The following is a 22,981-nucleotide window of genomic DNA, read 5'->3' on the forward strand; positions in this document are numbered from 1 at the left end:
TTACCAGATTAATCTGATCAGTCTTGGGCTGCCTTTTTCTTTGTTTTTTTCGTTTGTTTGTTTTGTTTTGTTTCATTTTTTAAAGTCTTAGAAAATGGGAGCAACTCCAGGAATCCAGTGGTTCACAGTAAACAGACAAGAGGCCTATATAGGGTCACCTACTATAGGGACAACTTCTGTTGTATTTAGTTTTCCTAAAAGATAATTCAAACTCTATCAATCTGACTTTGGAGAATGGAAAATATCATCAAATAGACTGGCTCTCAGGTTAATTATTTTCTTATTAGTTTCTTGTTATTTTGTTTGGTTCTCTCTCTATCTTTTTTTAATTTGGACATCCTAATTGTCAAACAGTACGGGAATCTTTTTATCATAAAAAGAGTAGATCTTAGTTACTTTTACATATTTTATATAGTAATGCAAATTTAAATACTAAAATCAGCCTGAATGTTTTCACATTAGAGAGGTTCTTTTGTCTTGGGGTGTCCTAAAACTTCATAATTGAAAATAAACTAAACCAGAAAGCACCTATTTAAATTACTAACTAAAGTTCACTTAATCATGAAAAATAAACCACATTGTTTTTGTAACTAGTTAGAAAATCATTCACTTGACATGCCATAGAACTATGAAATCTTCTCCAGTGAGGCTCAAATCAAAGCTGAGAATTACAATGTAATAATAGGCCATGAATTTAAGGCTATAATTTTTCTTCATCAATATAGATATTAATTTATATAATGAGTGTGAAAGGAACATGGCCTATTAGGCTGCCATCAGAGATGATTCATTCACAGTAAAATATCTATATAATAATCATTAACCTGGAAGTAATTGCCAATAGCAAAAAGATCAGAACATGAGCAGAGTAGTCTAGCTGAAAATAAAAAATATTTGACTAGCACTTTTCAAGTTTACAAAGAGATTTCAAACCCATTTTCCTATGTGATTTCTAGAAAATCTCTAAAAAGGGCACTAAGATGCCTATTATTTTGAGAGAAACCTATGACTCTAAAGGTCTTTATTGATTATTGAAAGAATTCACAGTGAAATTCAGAGGACATATGTTAAAATTATAAAAAAATACAAACTTCTGGATATTAAATTAATATTTTTGTCCACAGTTTGAGGAACTTGCTAATTTTCATTTATGAATCTTAAATTGTGCTTCTTTGAGAGTATATATATTTTATGTGAGAAGATTTTTATTTTTAAAGAAAAACAGAGAACTTACAAGTAAGCCACGTTTTCCGGTTCGACCAGGTGGTCCTATAGGACCCCGAGAACCCTAGAAGAAATTTTCACAAAAATTAGTGTGTAAAAAATATGCATATACTATATAGATACAGAATTCAAAAATATATGTTGGGTACTTATATATGTTTATGTATATCTACGTGCATACTCTTATGTCTAACTGATTAAAATCAAGCTAATGTCCTTAGGCATAAGATGTGTTCACTACAACCCCAATGACACTTCTTTAGTCAATTTCATTAATTGACTTCACTGACTGAAGATCCCCTGAGTGGATTACGCTAAGACATTATTTGCTTAAATTTACCATGATGCATACTTACTACATTTCCTATCAATCACAACATCTTTAGATGATGAAATTCAAAGCATCAGGATTTTTGAATATCTTTTAGAAACCAAATGTTTTCCATTAACATTAAAACAGTTTAAGTCATAATTGGCTGTTTATCCTTCTTTGTTTAGAGTCCTTAATCAAATGTGCTTGTATGATTCTGTGCGTGCATGCATGTAGCTCACAATATGGCACACTGATGTTTGTAACTGTCAGGATGAAACTGACTCTCCTTACCGGATCTCCTCTTTGTCCTGCATCTCCTGGGGCACCAACTGGGCCAGGAGTTCCAGGGGCACCCTGAGAGCCTGGCAGACCTGCAGGTCCAGGGTCTCCACGATCACCCTGACGAGAATAACCATGGTATTATTCTTTTCATATTTATCCTAAACCAGCGGCATTCTATATGCTCATACTATTCATGGTAAGAAAATATATACCTTTTTAATTTTTTTATTTATTTATTTTTTTAAAGATTTTATTTATTTATTTGAGAGAGAGAGAATGAGAGAGAGAGAACACATAAGAGGGGATAGGGTCAGAGGACGAAGCAGACTCCCTGCCGAGCAGGGAGCCCGATGCGGGACTCGATCCAGGGACTCCAGGATCATGACCTGAGCCGAAGGCAGTCGCTTAACCAACTGAGCCACCCAGGCGCCCTATACCTTTTTTAAACCTGATTTTTATTATTCAACTTATATTTTACTTAAATATTTTACTTGTATTTACTTACTAATAAATCAAACTGAAAAGAATAAGAATATTTCCCCCAATTTCAGATGTCCTCCCTCCCCTCACTCTTACCCTATGACTCCCACAGTCAAGATTACTGGAGTGTAACAGTGTCACCTCCAGAATTTAGCATGTTTCTTACACCAAGCAGTCTTCAAGCGTATCCTTTCACTTGGGATAAACACTTTCCAGAGTGTGAAAACTGGGAAAATTTTAAGGAAACCACTTTGTAGATTTTCAACTCCATATGTGTTCTCTCAGAGAACTGATCTGAAGTATCCTTCCCTACTTCCTCTTTAATAATCACCCCTCTCCCATTTTATGAAAGGAAAAGCATTCTTATCTATCTGCAATCTTATTATGGCGTAGTGCCCCAAGGAGTGAACACCTTTGGCCACCAAACTAAGGACTTTTCCAGAATGCATAGTTCACTTGAGAATAAAGCAATGAGGTATTTGGAAAGAAAGAGGCTGCTCCTTATTTCATCCAGGTGACCCAACTATGACAAGGCTCCAAATCTTATTGTCTCCTTAGGAAGTCAGAGGTGAGATTATTGTCATATGAACATGTATTATCATAATTATTTGACTTGAAAAATGGAGTCAGACCTATTCTGCTGGCAGAAGTTCTTATTTGACTGATCAGTTTGGCAGCCAGGATAAACCTTGGCAATTAGGCTAGAGAATGGGCATGAATACACTGGATAAGCTAAATGGGCAAATACAGGATTTTGAAAAAAATATATATTGAAAGCACATTTAGAATTTACCAATGATTACCCCCTTTCCAACTATTTAAACTTATGATTAAAATAAAATGTGATGGCAACTTAAATTGTGCATAGGGGTTCTTAGATTTTCAAAATTATACCAGGGAAGACATCTGCAAAATCTTTGAAGACTACTGCATTGTACAATGTATACTGACTAAGGGAAAAATCCACATGTCAAGAGAATTTGCATTCCCTGGCTTTATGATAGATGGGGGGAGGGCTTACTCCAAGATTTCTCAAAACTCTTTCTTTTGAGTGCCTACTAGATACTCTAAACATGTTATTTAATGCACAAATGTCCAGGGGAATAAGTAGTCATCCTATTTAAAGTATTTAAAAACTGAGGTTTAGAGTATTTGTTCAAGGCTGCACTGCTGGTTACTTAAGGGAATCAAGATTCCAGTCAAAGTCTGTCTGACTTTAGAGCCCATTCTGCTGCATGATGAGCTTTCAGAGTGAAAAGAGTCATTGTGTCATAATAGACGTTAGACTGGGGGACTGATTTTTTGCCCTCCGTGGACTGATATGAGACAACTGTGTGACTACCCAAAGGGACTGGGACTTCAGAAAAAGTTGGGGATATTTTCAGTTCAGCATAAGTCATGAGATTTAGAACACATCATGGGATATACGATATGTAGAAAGCCACATGGTTTATTTTCTCATGGGGCATTCACTTGAGGAGAGGAGTAGAGAAATTTAGATATCACCCAGCTCTATTTCTGCTTCTGTACTTTTGTGAATGAGTTTGAAATTGAGGCTACTTCATCTGTATCCTCATCCAAAGCCTTCATGTTGCACCAGATATGAAAGCAATGTGCTTTCCTACAATTAATAAGAAATGCCATCTCACTTTGCTGTGTACTCAAATCTCATTTCATTGACAAGATCTACCTAAATTATGACATTACAGAAAAGGTAGCTACTATCAAGAAAATCGGGGCTGCCCGAGAGCTATGAAAGAAAGGGTAAATTTTACTCTTTAGTATTACAAAGATTTCAGATTTACATTCTGCTGATTTTCTAATCAGTGAAAGTGCCCTTACACGTTCTCCAACAGCACCGTCCCGTCCTGGAGTACCATCATTACCAGCTGGACCCTATAAAGAATCATGTTTGAAAAATGAGTTAACTGAGTAATGAAAAAAATCTCATTCCAATTGCCAGAAAAATTACAGCATGTTACCACCTCTCTTCCATAAAGTATAAATTAGCACTTATGGAAATTTTAGTAGAAGAAAGTCTTCTGCCATGTTTTCTATTACTTGGAATTGCTTGTAAGATTATTAACACATTCTTACTTTTTTTGGTGCCAATTTTAATACAGTTTTATAGGAGACACTGCATTTTCCACTTACAATCCAGTGCTTAGAAAGTTCAATGTTATTTCCTTGCCCTGTGCACATAGTCCATATTCAAGCATTAAGAATACCCAGTTATTTACTATGGCAGCTCAACTTTAAAACTATCATGGAATTTGCTATAAATTTGGGTCCTTCAGTGCTTTGTGTGGAACAATACTAAATCTATGCTCAGGTTGGCTTAATCAACCTCTTCAATGGTGGGCTCAGACCAGGCAGCACCAGTTGGAGGAGCCCCACCACCAGGGAAGCCCACCCCAGGCACTCCCAGAATGTGTCCTGCATTTAATCTAAATTCTTCATTTCTATTTTTTATTTTAAAACTGGGGGGGGGCGGAATTCTAAATCCTTTGAAATACATAGGCAATAATTTTATTCTTGGAATTTTAGGTTTTGTTTGTATCACCAGTGAATGGTTTTCCTCCCTTTCATATCTTAAGCTTATCGAAACAATATCCTTGAAGTTTAAAAATAAAACAACTGGGTTTAGATATGAAATAACTTTTTACAATGTACATTCTTCTCTTCCTACATTACTTTGATTTTTTTCAGAACTATGTTTTTATCATTTGATGAAAAATTGCCCTGAAAGGTATTGATTGTTTCAAGAAAATGTGACACTGTCTGGTAATTTACCCATGAAAGCACTGAACAGAGGAGATTCCAACCTATAACTTCTCAAATCACTTTTCAAAAATTGATTTCCTCTCAAATGAGACTCAGGGAACATGACATGCATAATGTTACTTTATAGTGATATTTAAGTAGAATGATCTCTCCTTACTTTTCTCTTTTCACAAGCTGCAATTGTCATATTAATCCTATTACCACAAAACTTGGCAATTTTGAGAAATATGCCATTATAGAGTGAAATAAGATAAACGATGGATGAATGTGTCCTTTCACCTTCAAAACAATTTGGCAACAACCTAAATCAACTAAAATCCTTGGTTCCAGACTAGATGAAGTCAGTGCTTATTACCTTCTCTTTCTGTCCTCATGTAGACAACTCACTGGGGAAGTAAAGTACATCAAATAACATCACTAAGAAACTTCCGGTCAAATGCGCCATCGATTTCTAAATTTCTAAATTGATTTCTAAATAAAAAAAAAAAAGCTGTTCCCATGACACCCAGATGACAAGAGGAGAGTTATTTTGATGCAGCACTCACTTCGGGTCCAGGCTCCCCTACAGGGCCATTTGAGCCCGGGGGTCCCACGGGGCCAGGCGGACCTTTATCCCCTGGTGCACCAGTAGGTCCTACTTTTCCTGGTGTGCCCTGAAATAAGCATATAAATACGTCAACCACTTCTGAAGAAATGTAAGAAAGCCAGTTTACATAAAGGCTACGTTTATTCAAATGGCACCTCAGTCCTGCCTTCTATAATTTTAATTATCCATTACCCCACAATCCTCACTTTATTTCTGTATCCCGGCACTTGGGTTTCACTATCTTATTGGGAGATTGTGCTTCTGGGTGCTTGGCTCACTTCTGGTAACAGTAAAATCTTCCCTAACTCCAGGTTTGCTGGTTTCAGGTCTCTACCCACATTCCCCCAGTTCCAAGGTCCCAGCAGTACATCTCTGTCCACATTCCGTATAAAAACATCATTTTTTTCCCTCACAAGCATGTAAACTTTTAGCGGTAAAATTTAATCTCTTCAAAGCTAAGAGTAAGTCAAACTTCTATCCCCGCTCCAGGGAATGTGAGGTTCTTAGCAGCCTCCAGGGAACAGGAGATTACTTTCAGAGTCTATCTTTATCGCTCACCCCACTTTCACCTCCAATATTACTTTGGTTCAACTACTTCTTCCCTTTGATGATTTATGAAAACTTGCCCTCTGAACTGTGAAATATGGGTGTTTTGGTTAGGCATGTTTATTTAAAAAGAGGCTACCTACTCACCAGAGGAGATTATCCCCTTTCTCTAGCTCCACGGGTATTTTTAATCTTTGAAGAAAGATTTAGAATCACCCAAAATCCATATCCTTATTTGTCTACCTCTCTGGTCCCCGGGTTAAATAAATATATTTTCAAAGACTTTGCAAGGTGCTTAAGTAAAGAATTTGACATTCAAATTCAAAGGTTTTTACGATACTCAGAATTTGTGTCTAAAAAAGACTTTATTTTTTTTTAAAGATTTTATTTATTTATTTATTTGAGAGAGAGAATGAGAGACAGAGAGCATGAGGGGAGGAGGGTCAGAGGGAGAAGCAGACTCCCCACTGAGCAGGGAGCCCGATGTGGGACTCGATCCCGGGACTCCGGGATCATGACCTGAGCCGAAGGCAGTCGCTTAACCGACTGAGCCACCCAGGCGCCCCTAAAAAAGACTTTAAATCTACTAAGAAATAAAAGATAAATTCTCTCTTCGCAAATTATATTGCACATAATCAGATGAAATATTGACCGACACGGCCACTCACCGCTGGGCCCGGCAGGCCGGGCATGCCTCGCTCTCCACGCTGTCCTGGCATGCCCACAATTCCTCTTTGTCCAGTGGTTCCAGCTGGGCCCGGGGGACCGTCAGGACCCTAATTTTGAGGATAAACTATAATTAGAAATCCTCCAGGATAAAACCATATGCAAGGACCAGATCACAGCTTTATAGGTTTTTCAGACCAAAAAACCAATTCTGTTTCATAAAACCCTACTACATAGGAGTAGTCATAATTTATACTCCACACAGAGCCTCTAACATTGTTTAAAGGTGAAAGCAGCTCATTGATTTCCAAGAAACTTGAAGAGTAATGTGAATACTGAAGGAATGAAAGAGGTAACTATTCAGGCAACTATTTTTCCTCTTTTTAAAAAGACAAATTTTTTAAATAAAGAAAAGAAATAGCAACCTAACACATTAGTATTTCGAGACATTTAGATATCAAATAAAATAACGTATTTTTAAAAAATTGTCTTTATACAGCACAGATACTTAACAAAGAATGTTCTCTTTAGTTTTTGAACACCATGCCCATTACTGTTATATTTTATACTTCTACATATCCTTTTTTTTTCCTAGAGCAGAGAAGTGTAAATTTAAAACATATAGGGCCTAAGGATTTATGAAAGCACCCAGGTTAATGTATACAGTTTCTTTTCAGCAGTGAATATTACGGGTATCTATCAGTAAATATCTCTAATAGAGGTGGCCGCAAACCAAGATGCCAAACTTGCCGGTTGCCCGTCTTCTCCTGGGTCTCCTTTGTCTCCTGGGCCACCAGGGGGGCCAGCTGGTCCTCGATCTCCTACTCGCCCATGAGAGCCAGGGTCCCCACGAAGACCTGGCGGTCCCTCCTTCCCAGGTTCCCCTAAGGGCCCTGCAGGTCCTGGAGCTCCCTAGTAAAGATAGAAAGAAACCCGGGACGGCAGAGTGGAAGCCACATTAGAGGACTTGATGCAGTGGCCTCTCGGGTCCATTTTTCCTGTTAGATAATCAGTCACTCGGTGGATTTAAACAAAATTAAACAAAACAGAGCTGCAGATTCATTTCCCAGGAGGAAATCTAAATTATTTGCAGACAATTACCTTTGACTCAATATCAAAAGTGTGTTGAAATTAACTTGAATTTTTAAACATCTTAAGCCTCTGCTCCATCAGTGAATATATAACATTTTATTCTGTCTGACCTGATCTTATCATGAAAGAACAACATTTATTAAACGAAGTTTCAGAGATGCTTCCTAACTGGAGGAAATGGTTATTAGCACACAATACCGTTAGAATTTAGTACTCAAATGGAGTAATAGTCAAACATTGGGGCTAAAAAGGACTTGTAAATAAGCTCCTCCAGGAAACACTGGATGATTAAAGGTGAATTTACTTTGATAGGATACCAGTGTGTATGAATTATTAGGATAATGATTGTTAACATGGGTTAACAAATCATTAAGGGATTAAATAAAAGAATAAACAGTAACTCATATATGTGTATTTATATAATGTGTATATATGTGTGTTTGTGTGTATTTTCATGTGTGTGTATGGGTGATTACTCCACTACCAATGATTTGAGTTACTGAATTGACTTACAGGAGGGCCTGGAGGTCCAACTCTGCCAGCAGAACCAGGAAACCCTGTAGCACCCTAGAAATACAATATCATATAAGCAATTTTAAAATAACTATTAATTACATATACTTTCTGGGATCTATTTTTTTCACAGGGATGCTTAGGCTTTAGATTCCCTTCCTTGTTATAAACAATAGATTTTTTTTTCTTGTATACTATGTTTTTGGGAATGGATCTGCATTAATCAGTAGGAAGGATGCTATTTTTCTCTTTCTACTTTCCATTTATCTTGAACACATACAAGTATGTTCAAGGCTCGTGCTAGGATCACATTAATCTTTTGCATCACAGAATCCTGTAGAGTAGTTCCCCATTATTCCTCACCTCTTCCACAGGTAATATATTCTTTATGTTATATGGGAGGCAGCTGGGTCTCCAAGATCATAAAACTAATTGTAACCCAGATCTCCACAACAGTTTACTTATACAAGTAAAAACTTGTTGTTACAGCTTCAGATTAACTTCAAAATGGCCATGAAGTGCTAGGCGTCTGCGACTAGCTGTGTGTAATTCCCAGAGTTTCAAACCAACTTACGGGTGGACCCTGAGTTCCTCGGCCACCTTTGAGTCCAGGAACACCATTAGGACCCTACATAGAAAAACATGAACAAAAGATCACTATAAGGAAAGCAACATGGGCTAAACACAAAGTCTCACCATTGGGCATGTGACTCAGGTTATTGGTGTTTGCTTTGCTTTCCACTTACATGAGGGCCTGGGGATCCTGCTAGACCTTGTGGCCCAGGAGAGCCTGCATCTCCCTTCTGTCCTGGCTCTCCGGGTTCCCCTTTTATTCCAGGCTGCCCATCGGGACCCTATATCAATTGTTTAAATAAACAATCAATTATAACACTTACAGACAAGCTATTCGACAGTAATTATTACCAACATATCATTTAACCATATATTGTTAAATGGTGCTTTGTGTTCAGTATTAGAGCATAGGAGAAGAAAATGCCCTAATGAGGTCTTTGAAGGCAGTCTGAGAAAATAAGTTATCCCACCACATTTTTATTATACCAAATAAGTATAGAATTTGAAATAGTGCGAACCCATCCATTTTAGTGCCAGTCATGGAAGAATGTATGAAAGAATATATTGAAAATGAGAATATTGCCTAGAAAACTGTAAACTTTCCAGCATCTTTAATATACCTTCAACACACAGGACAATGATAATTAATTGAATTTATTGCTATCATAAGAAGAGTGTTCATCGTAAATTAGAGATATTTGAAAATTATACCTGAGGTCCAGCAAAACCAACAGCTCCAGTGGGGCCATTTTCACCGCGAGAACCCTAGGATAAAACAAAATTACTGTAGCTTTCACACTTTATTCTAAATGGGAACAGTATTTAAAAATACAATTATATAAACTTACAGTATTTTGAAATGTATAGATAGATGATTAGATGTATTTCTTGAGGAAGACTCTTAAGGGTGATATAGAGATAAGGGCCATAGGACAAAATTTCCAAGGTCTGAAGTCTCTAAAAACTGTCTTAATTATTTAGTAAATGAGTTGCTTACCAAGATTTAATAGGTTGCATACAAATAACAAGACTGGTAAGTTTTTGAGTTTAATGAGAGAAGTAAGAGCTGAAAACTAAGAAGTTACAAATAGCCTGAACCAACAGGCATGGTTTTATATAAATATCAGGACAAAATGATGAACTGTTTTCCTGGTCAGTCCCACTCTAAAAAAAACAATCAAAATACTGTCACTTACAGGATTGCCACGGGAGCCAGGAGGGCCAACTAAACCTCGAGGGCCAGGTTCACCCTAGAAAGCAGACGTTAGATGGTTATTGTCCAAAGCAGGAGCAAAACATAATGCAACTGGAGGGCACTGAGTGCTATGTGTAGGGCAGATGGTGGGGAGAACTCTGAGATGATCTTGCCCAGTTACCACATGTTATGAAAGAGAAAACAGCATGAGAAAGAGCTATCATCCAGACTTCCTGACTCTGAGCCCACAAAACATCAATTTACCTTTTCTCCAGTGGGACCTGCAGGACCCGGAGGACCCAAGGGACCCGGAAGACCCTGTCAATGAACAGAACATAGACATATTGAAGAAGAGAATGCATGAAACTCTCCATGATTAAACAAAGGAGGTACCATTTTGTTATAGCTTAGCTGCTTTTGCAAAACATTGTCTAATAAATGATATAATTTGTATATTCTTAAGATTTTTCTCTTTACTCTAAAACAATTTCCTGGATGTTCTCCACAAAATGTTCTAATCTCTTTCATCCATCTCAACTCATCCCTACATAATACTGTCTTCAAACATTAGTTCTAAATTAATGCTACTCTTCTACAATGTTTCTATGTTTCCTGGCCCATTTAATTTTGAAATTTGAGTGTAGATTGAAAAAAGCTTTTCTTCTTTTGTAGAGAATATTATATTCTTAAATTACATGAACAAAGTACCACTCTATTTTTTTTTAAGTGAAACTGTGATAAGGCATTGAGTTTTCTACATTCTCTTAAGATTACAAGGAGTGTGACTACCCAACTACACTGAGGTTGGGGTTCTTTATGCTCAGAGCCCAGGGAGCTATCACATGGAGGTTCCAACTGGGTCTTCTTGACATGTGGTCACAATCTTTAAACTGGACTATAGTGGAGTCTTTTCTGGAACAAATTTTCTATCTGATATTTGTGCATTGCCTCTTCATATGCAGCCCAACTATTCTTTTGTTACTTAATTTTTGTATGTATTATGGAAGGAATTTAAGGAACAAAAAGGACTTCTTAAATTTATATTCTTATAAGAACATGAGAAAACTGTGACCATATATTCTCTAGATCTATAATAGAACAATATTCTTCCAATAATTTACCTAATATATTTCCTTAAAGAATCAGATTAAATATAAAGATCACTTCATTAAATTCACCCCCCCTTTTATTTTTTCTTACAGAGAAAACATGTTATTCATTTTTTCCCTTTACTATGAGATTACAGCAAGCAGTCTGCTCTGCTTCCTCCTTAAAGCAATGTATTGTCCTTACTGAAAATAAAGTAGTCATTGCTCAAGTCCTGTTTCTATTACACTGCATTTTAAAGTTAGTTCATAGGAACAATAGATAAATATTTCAAATTTCACCTTAAAATTAACTGTCAATGCAACACTCCTTCAAACAGCACTGCACTATTTTACTACTCACTGTAGACCATCTATGACATAAGATACAAACAACCTGCCACATATACTTAGACCTTTCTTGAAATACAAAATCAAATATTAGAGCTAAGTACAAGGCAAGAAACATCTCATGTTCATAATTTGCTAAGTTAAGCATGTGACGTCACTCTTAAGTAGATTTTCAGAAAAAAGAAAAAAGGGGTAATTACCACTCAGACTAAAAATTTTCTTTATTTTACTTTACTGTCTTTATCAAAAGTTAATATAATCAGTGCATTAACAGTGGCTCAATGTGCCGAATCAATATGTTAACGATGGTTCAATGTGAGCTCTTTTTTATGGTACAAGTGCTCTTACCAGGGCACAGAATGACAACTACCAGCAAACCATGTCACACTGAAACAGAAATTATTCCTCAAATATCAGGAATTATTCCAGGAAATGTTGAACGTCTGAGCAGCTGTATCTATCTGCTCTTACATGAGAGAATAATTTCATTAACGTCTAAAAAATTATATCCAGTCTGTCCTTAGAATTGCAAATGTATTCTATGTTTGAGAATCAAAAGCTTGTTAAAGGTCAGCTTCTGACATGACATTAAACAATGCCTTGGGGTCAACCACCCTTCTTTACATTTCACTTCTTCATCCTCTTTATTGATGAAAGCATTAATGACGATTCATTGTGCAGTAATTTTGTCACCCCTAACGTCCAGCCAGCTCAAGCCTCAACTTGGCTACTCTGCAAAACTCTACTTGCCTGCTCTGGAATGAGGTCTAGGATAGCTCATTAGACTAACACTTGAACAAAAAATAAACATTGCATATGAAATAAAAAAGAAGATGGAGAAAGATAAAGAGGGCCCTACTGCTTAAAGCACTGTTCTCATATGCACAGTAAAATGTGTTCTGTTTCATTCCCTCAAGAATGACCACTTTATGGCTTGCTCTAATTCAAAGTAAGCAAAATGAGTATCCATGATTGATCAACATCAAAGCTCAAAATTCATCATCTTCCAAATCCTGACCATATGGAAACACAATGAACTTTATTTTGGAAAGTTCAGGCAAATTCATGTAATAATGATAATGTTGATTCCTAGCTTAGCTGGGAAAAGAAATGATTTCACTTACTCTTGCTCCATCATTTCCAGCTGTTCCTTCAGCACCCTTCTCTCCTATGCCACCCTGGGGAAACACACAAAATGCCATTTTTCATTTAATTATCTTTTTCTCTCACTTTGTGGAAGCTTCATGAGGGCAGGGGCTTATCTCTCTTCTTCATAGTTATATACCCTTGAGCCTAGAGCAGTGCCTGGCATTGTATATTTTTCTCAATAAATATAGATACTGAACAAAAGAAAGAGAAAGGGAGGGAGGGAGGGAAGATTGACTTGTGACTTAGGATGGTAGACATAAAAGCCTGGCCAAGAAATAATTTTCAGGAGGAATTGAGAAAGCCTAAATGAATGAACTAAAACAAAACAAGACAAAACAACAGACTTACTCTGTCACCCTTGGGGCCCGGAGTTCCTGCAATTCCTCTTTCTCCTGGCATACCTTGAAGTCCTGGTGGGCCTGTATCTCCAGGGGTCCCTGATGGTCCTGGACTGCCCTAAAATGAACCAACAATAAGTGACCTCACCAATACAGTATTAAGATTGAGCCACATGAAATTTCTCTGCTGGTAAGTCAAAAAGAGTGGAATATCAGCAATTTCATATGGTTCAGCTTAGTGCTTATACTTTTCATTTGTGAAAATTGTCTGAGGTCATTTTTTGAAATAAAAAAGACTTTGCCTTTCTCTTTGTTGATTTATGTTTTCAACTTTTTTCTTTGGGGGAAATTGAGCATTAATTCAAATAAAATTAATGGTTGCCTTCCTTTTTCTTTGACAACATCATGGGGATCCTGATAAAGAAAGAAGACATTACTTTTAGAAAGTATTTCACTCTCACTAATGAACCCATGATATTAAGCTTGCTTATAGGCTAAGTCAGTGATTAAATTGAAGCAGATACTATGTAATCACTCTGGACCTTAAAAATGATGAGGGACCTAATGTTATATGATCATGAAAAATTCTACTTTAATTGTTTATACTGAAATTGATCACCTTGTCTTCTACCAATCTTAAATGGCACCCAAAGGAAATGGTACTGATCTTTGCCTTATGATGTATTTTACTTTCCGATTTCAAAAATGACATACTTTCTTATGGTTAGTAAGCAGAACCTGAGACCAAAAAAATGGAGCATATAATTAGGAATATCTCTTAATAAATTATACGGTTTTCTATTTATTGCCTCTGCTTATTAATGGAATTATCCAATTGTCTATTTATTGCCTCTGCTTATTAATGGAAGTCACTAGTAAAAGTTCTATAAATAAATATTAGGAATGGGTTTCTATATGAGAATGTATCATTATGTGCACTAAACCCTAAATCCCATCACAGAAAAGAGACTTCTTTTCAGCTGACTCTTGAGTGCCAAGGAGAAAGCCTAGTAGATGCTTACTGAATCCTTGTTGAAGAAGAAAATTATATAATCGAATTACCTTGCAACAACAAGAGAACTACACTTTAGTTCCATCATGTGTTTATTGGGCTATAACTCTTGGAACATCCTGAAGCGCCCAGCTCACCGCCATACTTACTTTTGGACCGTCAGGGCCGTGGCCCCCAGCCATTCCCTTCTCCCCGGGGAGTCCGGTTATTCCTGGTTCTCCTCTCTCGCCTGGATTTCCGCGTTCTCCCTAGTGCAACATTGGGATGTCAAGCAAGCTTAGCGACTGTTCAGAAAGTGGGTTAAAAATGTTTCTGGAAATCTGCAAAACTGCTTCTACTGGATAAAAACTGAGAAATGAGCCACTAATGAGGCTCAATTTTCTAATTTAGTGATAAGAAATGAACTTGAAATAAGAATATACTAGTTTCGCAGCACAGGATTTTCTCACAAGATTTATTTTCATCAAGGAAAATAATTTTAATTCTTAAAATAAAGCCCAGTTTATGACAAAAGTTTTTTGTTTTTGTTTTTTTTTTAAACTGAAGGCAGTGGAAACAAAGTTAATGATGAAGGAGAAAGTACTCACTCTAGGTCCTAATGGGCCAACTGCTCCAGGATCTCCAGGAACTCCCTATAAAATATAATTTTAAAAATTGTAAGAAACGCTTTGAGCTAATTTTTAGGTATTTACTAGAAATCTTTCCATACCACACACCTAATTTCTTTTAATGTACTATTAGAAGTTTGAATAAGCCTATAATACTGAAGAAAGAAAAATATGTATACTTTTATAAATGAGGGGATATCCCATACATGGATGGAAATTATTTTTCCAGAAAAAAAAATGTTTATTGAAGCTGAATCCTTGATTTTGGGCAATGAAAACATGCAAAATATTATCTCACAAATAGAGTGCACTGGTTTTTTTAAGGACAACAAAATATATAGTAATTTTATTTCTTCTTTTTTTTTTTTAAAGATTTTATTTATCCATTTGACAGAGAGAGACACAGCAAGAGAGGGAACACAAGCAGGGGGAGTGGGAGAGGGAGAAGCAGGCTTCCCGCCGAGCAGGGAGCCCAATGCGGGGCTCGATCCCAGGACCCTGGGATCATGACCTGAGCCGAAGGCAGACGCTTAACGACTGAGCCACCCAGGCGCCCCAGTAATTTTATTTCTTAATGTGAAAACATTTTAATAAAGGAAACTGGAATAAAAAGCCATAAAGAGCTGATCTCTTAAACAGAGCCAATTCAATTCAATTTAGTAAATATTTCTTGACCATATACTATGGACAGTGCAGTCTACCGGGAATTGTGGGTTCAAACTAGTGCAGTCATGACTATGTTACGAGTTTCAGTTTATTCTTAACTAAAAGAAAGTTTGCCAAAAAGTTGAAAATGTCTCTCTTTGATTAAAAATAATAACTAATGACAAAGAAAGCTGTTGTGTAGAAAGTCATGGTCATCGAAGACTGGGATGAAAACTAATTTAGACTTTGGGTTGATCCTGAATGTCAAGTTTTAAGAATGATTTAATCAAATTATTTATCTCTCATTTTCCTTTTTATGTATGCTAATGGGTCATATGTGGTTTAAAAGAAAACCTAAGTATAAATATATCCGAGAGTTCTTTCAGTAATATTTTATCTCATAAGAAAACATCGTGGTAGCTTAATCAGCATCATGTGGTGTTTTGTAGTGATATGTAAGTAATGGTACATCTTGCGATTTCTAAATATGATATGGCTTGCAATTTTGTGGCAGATAGTGCACTATTCATAGTGTCTTGATTTACACTGTAACACCCTGCAATATTCTGAATAGAGTATATTTTTGACAAAGTAGCCTATGTCTGATAGTTTGGATGATAACAGATAACAATGACACCTAAAACCACTACCATCTATGTTTACAAAATCACAAATGTTAATCTCAATATACTCAATATGTTTGCTTCCATTGTAATCCCCCATCATGAGACATTTTCACTAGTGTGACGGAAGAGTTCTCTTGGGCACATGGATATATGTCTTCACTTTAGAGGCATCAGTGTCTATCCTCCATCCCCAACCCAGGATGATGCCAGGGGAAGTGAAACATGAAGAAGCATGTGCTGTCCTTGGACAGTAACGTCACGTCCTCCAAAATGGAGGGCTAGCATTCCCTCCACATGTAGCACCTACACACAAGCTGGTGGCAGTCACACTAGAACATCACTGCTGCTAGTGACTTAGTGACCCACCTTTTATGTCAGTTCCTCAAATAAGCCTTGCCTTTCACTAAAAAAATGAAACAAAACGAAAAGTGTATCAAGTGGGCCTCCAGTTTTCTCCCCTGCAATGTATTGTCCTCCATGTGGTATGACCTCCCTAACACCCAAATCTAATGGTACTACTCCCTACTTAAAAGCCCTTCATCATCTTCCATTAGAAGAATCTGAACAGGGGGCCTGGGTGGCTCAGTCCGTTAAGCGTCTGCCTTCAGCTCGGGTCATGATCCCAGGCTCCTGGGATCGAGTCCTGCAGGCTCTCTGCTCAGCGGGGAGTCTGCTTCTCCCTCTCCCTCTACCCCTCCCCCCTGCTTGTGCTCGCTCTCTCTTTCTCAAATAAATAAACAAAATATTTTAAAAAAAGAAGAATCCAAACAAACTACGTTCAAATTCAGACTTTCCATAATCGGACTCCTGATTCCCCGTCCAGCCTCACCTCCACATCAACCTATACTATGCATTCCTGACTTAGCAACTTTTTCAGTGCCTTCATTTGACCACAAAACCTTTGCACCTGCTGTTCCCATTTTCTGGAGTATTTTACTACCTTCCCTCCTCCCCCCTTACTCATAAAAGATATTACTTTGTCTGGGAAACTTTTCCTAAATCTCCAAGTCCGAATTCGGTGCATCTTCTATGTTTCCACGCACAGAGTGCCTCCCCAGAAACTCTCTATCTCCTACTATGATGTAATATAAAGGCTAGGTTCATGTCCATCTTGTTCAGTTGGTTAGGGCCAGGGCTTAATACAACTAAGCACAGAGTGCTCAGCAAATATTTGTTGAATGGTCAAATGAATGAACAAATCACTCATAGAAAAATAAATTAACTGATGTCCTGGTAAAATAATAGAAATAAAATAGTATCTGTTTATAACCATTTATAAAGTCTCCAGTAAAACTCTGTAATTATGAGAAGATATATATTTAGTGATTAAAAACACAGTCTTGGGAAGCAGCCTACCAAGATTCAAATTATACCAGATGTGTGACTTTGGGAAAGTCACCTAACATGTCTGTGTCTCATTTTCCTCATCTGAAAAATAGGCATCCTACTAGTACCTAGATATATAGGGTTGTTTTGAGGATTAAAAGAGATAACATTTACAAAGCAAACCAGAACAGAACTTCACATATAATGGCCCAGCAATTTTTATTATTGCTATTATTATTATTATTTTAAATGAACTTACCTGATCACCTGGCTTTCCACCTTCCCCAGGAGGCCCTGGAGGACCAGGAAGCCCCTAAAGGAAAAGGAAGAAAATGAAATTGTGAATTGGTGAAAGTTTAATAGGCCACTAGAGTTAACAGTTTACCTTTATAATTCATGGGGCCTCCATGACTATACTTTCTCAAGCAAAGGATATTGCTTAAAGACAAGCAAAGCAGAATAAGAAAACTCTATCTTCTACCATAATGCAGCAACTGGTCAGCTTATAGGTTTAGATTTTCATTTGGACACCACTTAGCAAAAAAAAAAAAAAAAAGATAAGAATCTAACAGGAGATTCTTAACATCTGTCAAGTTTTTATGGGTCTGAAAGCAATATTTTAGGTTGCTAGTATAGTACTGAAAGTCACTCCTGAAAGTGTTTTTTTTTTTTTACCAAATTATCATTATCCATTATTAAATAATTTCCCATACAATATATTTAGATAAATCTTAAAAATTTGTTTAACAAAAATTTTAAGACATTGTGTCTGTAAAACTAGATAAACCTTAAAACAGTTCAATAAAGCTTAACAAAAACATTTTATAATTTTTAATTTGTTAATAATTTTGGATTTTGATCAGTTTTTCAGGGAAGTCTGTTCCTTCTCTCTGAACAAAAATGTTGGGTTTTATCCATTTTATCTACTTACTAGAAGAGGGATGACTTTTTTGAAAATTGTGGAATTTCACATCATTTGACCATATCTTTTCATATTTTAAAAAAGCAATTTAATAAATGGTAGAAGAAATGGAAAAAGGAATTTGTGCATACCTGAAAGCCAGTGGGGCCTGGAGGTCCCTGTTCTCCTCTCTCCCCAGCTAGACCCTAAGTCATGAAGGAAAGAACATCATGAATAGAACCAATCTTTACACCTGCTTCCTGTTTTGTGACCTACTAGAAGTATTGATATTTGCCTTTTTTCTAATCACATGTTTTCACTTTAACCAGATAATGAACTAGCATTATAATGAAATAGTTTAATGGTATTGGTGGAAGTCCTTGCTGGTGAGAAAATATCTTCCAAAGCCAGCAAAGACACTGATGACATATGTTTATTTTTTGATCCAAACATAAAATGTCTAGAGCCAACCATAAAATTGTGGGGAAATTGGATAAGTTGAACATGGAAAAATTCATTACTTTCATATATCTAATCTAAGCAAGTAATACAAGTATCCCCTGCTTTTCCAAAGTTCGTGTTCTAGCACTTCACTTTTATGGAAGGTCTATATTAGCTTTCTGCTAACTTCAAGAAATCTGAAGAGAAGGTTTGCTTTTAGGAAAAAAGGCAAAAAGCAAAAAAAAGCATTCAGCGTTTTTTTGCAGGGAGCTGTCACAGAGGCAGTGCACCCCTAGGAGCAAGAGTGGCCGGTACAGTCTCCTCCTTCCTGGGGAACCACACTTGGCATCTCAGCATCAAGCCACCAGAGCGCTGAGCTGTGTCTGTGAGCATCTGCGTTTTATCTACATTTATTTTGTGCATGTGTTACAACAAGATATGTGCTAAGGTATTAGAAAAGCCTAGGAGAGGTTCTTTTTGGAGTCTGGGAATTTTAAGAAAATTTTCCATATAAATTAATGATAATTGTTTCTTTGCTTTATACCATTTCAGCTTATAAAAGTTTCCCCAGGAACACTCTACTTTCAGATAATGGGGGAAACCTGTATTTCTATTCCAATTTATTTTTCAGTGTCATAAAAAGTATTAGTCAAGGTTTCAAACACTAGAACAACTGAAGAAAGCAAAGCTAACATTTTAGAAAGATACTTAAATTGCCCCATTGCAAACAAATAAATATGCCAAAATATTTCTGATAAATATTTAATTTTAGAATCCTTGGATGCAAATGTACCTCAAAGGATAAAATTTTTCATTTTTTAGTCCTCCAAAAAAAATAAGTCAGCTTAAATAAAAACTGCTATAAGACATCATTAGAAGAATATAGGTATAATTCAGTATTTATATATTATTAATAAAAGACAGTACAAAATATTTGTCAAAACATTCGTCAAACTGATTTTCCTCAGTTGACATATTCTTCGACACAAAAAGATGATGAGGTAGCTTTTACCATCAACATTTTAAAGAAGTTTAAAATGAAAAGTCCAATCACTCAATTTAAAAAGGCAGAAGGTGCCAGAAGAGAAATCAAAAGAAAAGATTATAACTGAAATTCTTCAATCCTGTACTTTCATATTTACTTCCCCTGAAACTTACTCAAAGTCAAGTTATAAACAAACATCAATGAAAAATGCAATGTGAATACATTCTCGTTGAAAGATCACCTACCGGGGGGCCCACGGGACCAGAAGGACCAACTTCACCATCTTTTCCAGGAGCTCCCTAGTATCACACAGAGATGATATGTGAAGTGAGGCCACAAGACATTTGGATAATTTCATATATACATATATGTATATTTCTCCCCCTTGGCAGAAAATGTATAGTTACCCTCTGCCCAGGAACACCAGCATTTCCTGCCTCTCCAGGTTTTCCAGGGTCGCCCTAGAGAAAAATTAGAAACTATTTTAAAATTCAATCGATTTGCTCAAAACATGCCTGCTTCAAGTGAGGATTATGATGAGATAGCAAACTTATTATACACCGTACTCACACTGCTACCTTTGGGGCCTGGAAGACCCATACTCCCAGGTTGCCCTCTGATTCCTATGGAGCCTGGAGGACCCGGCCGGCCATCCTCCCCTGGAGCACCCTACAAAATTCACAGGAGCAGAGTAAGTTTTATGTAAATTCTCTCTAAATATCGTATGACCCAAAACATCACTTGCCTTTCCTTACTTATACAAGTTACATAAGTTTTAAATTATCCTTCACCTTTTACTTAGTGCATCAGAAAAGTTGAGTGTTTAAAAAAAAATTGCTGAAGTATTCTGAGTATTTAGAACAGAGATTTCACTCTTTTTCTATACACAAACCTCATCTTCACAACTCCTTACACTCTCATATTCATAGGGAAAATTTTTCTTTCTTCTTTAATTTACTCGAGCTTGTGGTAATGAAAATTTGGTACTTCTGTTTCACATTTTTGGCATAAAGGAAGGGCCCAGAATATATGAGCTGTCAAAAGTCATACCTACCTGTTTCTTAAACCTGTACAATTGGGAGGACATCAAGAAAAGAGAATGTTTCTAATAGACATATTTGACCAATACTGGAAGAATACATAATTTCAACTTTTTCCACTGATGTCAGAGAAGCAATTTCAATCTCAAATATTTGTATCAATTAAATTTGATCAATTTTTGGTGAATTTTAAAATATGAAGATCCTATGAATTTGCTTCGGCATTTTAAACATGTATATATCATCCACCCTATTAAAAACATTAACCTCAAATAAACATCTTACCATTTAAGTTGTAGGTCTATTGAGCAATATTAATGGTTGTGGAGTTGCGTTTATTTATTTATTTTAAGTAGGCTCCACATGGGGCTTGAACTCATGACCCTGAGATCAAGACTTGAGCTGAGATCAAGAGTTGGATGCATAACTGACTGAGCCACCCAGGCACCCTAAGGAGTTTTATGTAAAATACTTACCAAAGGCCCAAGTTTTCCTTCAGGACCTTGAACACCAGGATTTCCCGTCAGACCCTGAAAATTAAAAGCAATTGTCATTTTGTTGCTGACTTGCAACTGAAGTAAAGATTCTAGAGAGTAGAAATAGTACTGTGTTAAAAGGATCCAGTTCCACTTTGCAATGCCCATTCTCGGTGGTCTTAGGCTCCTCTAGACAAACTCACAGGCCAATCATGGACCTCAGCCAGCCTGGCTTTGGAAGGATGCAGGGCAGAAAACAGAGCGTGCCAACAGGCAGCACCACGTGGGACTCTTCACTGGGGGGGAGCCCTCACAGCACAGCCTCCCACACTGGAGAGGTCACATGGGAGGCAATGAGTCTACATGGTGGGCACAGGAGCCACTCTGGTTTAGAAATCTCATGTAACCAGTACTTGTAAGAGCACTTTGAACGTAGTATACCGATCCTGGCAAGGTGAATGTGCAGGTCCTAGTTCCTCCGAACTCCTAACACCCAAAGCTATGCCTCCCACCAGGTGTTTATAATTCATAGTCCTCCCAGTCCAAATGTGGTCTACAGTCAGGGGTCATTTTTTACTATTAGCAATGTTGACTGCTCTTTCAGCTGGTATACCAACTTTATCAAGTATCTAGGGAGGAATTTCTAAGAAAATGTCGGTTTCCCACGTAGAAGGAGGAAGGGCTATAATAGACTTTTACTCGTATATTTAACACTGGGTTCAAGATTATGTGAAGCCAAATGTACATTTCCATCCAACAACTTTTTGTATAATTCCTTTCTCTTTGAGGAGCACTGTTGACAACTGAATATGAGAGGAATTCCACAATCCAAATGAATTTTCAAGTGACATTTGGTCAAAAGGAAATTTATCAGGAATTCTCTCTGCCAAAAGCCAATAAATTATTTGTCAGCAAGTAAAGAAAAAAAATAAATATTGACAAACGGGATTTTCTTCCATGTCAAGTGGCAAAATGATTAATGCATACTCCCTTGGGAAAGGGAGACTAGAAATGGCTGTATTTTATATACATGATAAAAATAACAAAACAGTATTTTAAAAATAGTGAGTCGGGTCAAAATTGTAAAAACAAAGACATGCTCCCACTTGTCAAGACTAACTCAATTAGAAAGTCCTTTTGCTGAGTTCTCAGGAGCAGTTCTCTTGGGTTGATGTAGCAAACGGCTGTGTTCTTACCCGAGCACCTGGCAGCCCAGGTTCACCTGGCCGTCCTGGGTCCCCCTGACCTCCTTTAGGTCCCGAAGAACCCACAGGACCCCTTTCTCCTTGAGCCCCCTGTTCCAATGCAAAGCAGAATGTGTCAGAAAAAAGAAACAGTGCAGGAAAATAAAAGCAAGGAAATATAAAATTTATGTTTTACAAATCAAAGCACTAGTATACCATACAAATACTTTTATCAAGTAGTTATAAAGTTACAGAAAGTATCACTACATATTCTATTCTCATTTGTCTTTCTCCAAGAATAGTGGTTTTTCATCATTAACTAATGAAAATTATGTTCAGATTACCACTCCGATAATCTAAATTTGGGAAAAAAAACACCAAAATTTTAGAGTCTAAATTTCTACATAAAGAAAAAATTCTATATATCAGCTAAAGGAAAGGTGTATGACTTTTTCTTCTCAGCAGTGTCCCGAGAAAGTCTGAAAATAAACTTCTACATGCTTCCAAACATTATCCTTCTTCCCTAGCCCTCTGTAATATAGAAACTGCACAAGAGGGAT

At 36.8% G+C, this 22,981-nt stretch overlaps 1 protein-coding gene across 1 annotated transcript in view; it reads right to left on the minus strand.

The window, feature by feature from the left end:
* Positions 1-22,981, minus strand: part of COL5A2 (collagen type V alpha 2 chain) — a 143,204-nt gene that overhangs the window by 11,129 nt on the left and 109,094 nt on the right. The window contains exons 25-47 of the mRNA XM_021703353.2: positions 22,434-22,532; positions 21,238-21,291; positions 20,292-20,390; positions 20,129-20,182; positions 19,967-20,020; positions 18,448-18,501; positions 17,654-17,707; positions 14,777-14,821; positions 14,339-14,437; positions 13,188-13,295; positions 12,815-12,868; positions 10,519-10,572; positions 10,256-10,309; positions 9,771-9,824; positions 9,233-9,340; positions 9,061-9,114; positions 8,487-8,540; positions 7,632-7,793; positions 6,884-6,991; positions 5,629-5,736; positions 4,142-4,195; positions 1,829-1,936; positions 1,235-1,288 (exon numbers count right to left, since the gene is read on the minus strand). Of these exons, the coding sequence (XP_021559028.1) occupies positions 1,235-1,288; positions 1,829-1,936; positions 4,142-4,195; positions 5,629-5,736; positions 6,884-6,991; positions 7,632-7,793; positions 8,487-8,540; positions 9,061-9,114; positions 9,233-9,340; positions 9,771-9,824; positions 10,256-10,309; positions 10,519-10,572; positions 12,815-12,868; positions 13,188-13,295; positions 14,339-14,437; positions 14,777-14,821; positions 17,654-17,707; positions 18,448-18,501; positions 19,967-20,020; positions 20,129-20,182; positions 20,292-20,390; positions 21,238-21,291; positions 22,434-22,532 (1,746 nt within the window). The remainder of the gene's footprint in view (positions 1-1,234; positions 1,289-1,828; positions 1,937-4,141; positions 4,196-5,628; positions 5,737-6,883; positions 6,992-7,631; positions 7,794-8,486; positions 8,541-9,060; positions 9,115-9,232; positions 9,341-9,770; positions 9,825-10,255; positions 10,310-10,518; positions 10,573-12,814; positions 12,869-13,187; positions 13,296-14,338; positions 14,438-14,776; positions 14,822-17,653; positions 17,708-18,447; positions 18,502-19,966; positions 20,021-20,128; positions 20,183-20,291; positions 20,391-21,237; positions 21,292-22,433; positions 22,533-22,981) is intronic.

This window comes from Neomonachus schauinslandi, chromosome 3, assembly GCF_002201575.2.
Source record: "Neomonachus schauinslandi chromosome 3, ASM220157v2, whole genome shotgun sequence".
Classification (NCBI taxonomy): Eukaryota; Metazoa; Chordata; class Mammalia; order Carnivora; family Phocidae; genus Neomonachus; species Neomonachus schauinslandi.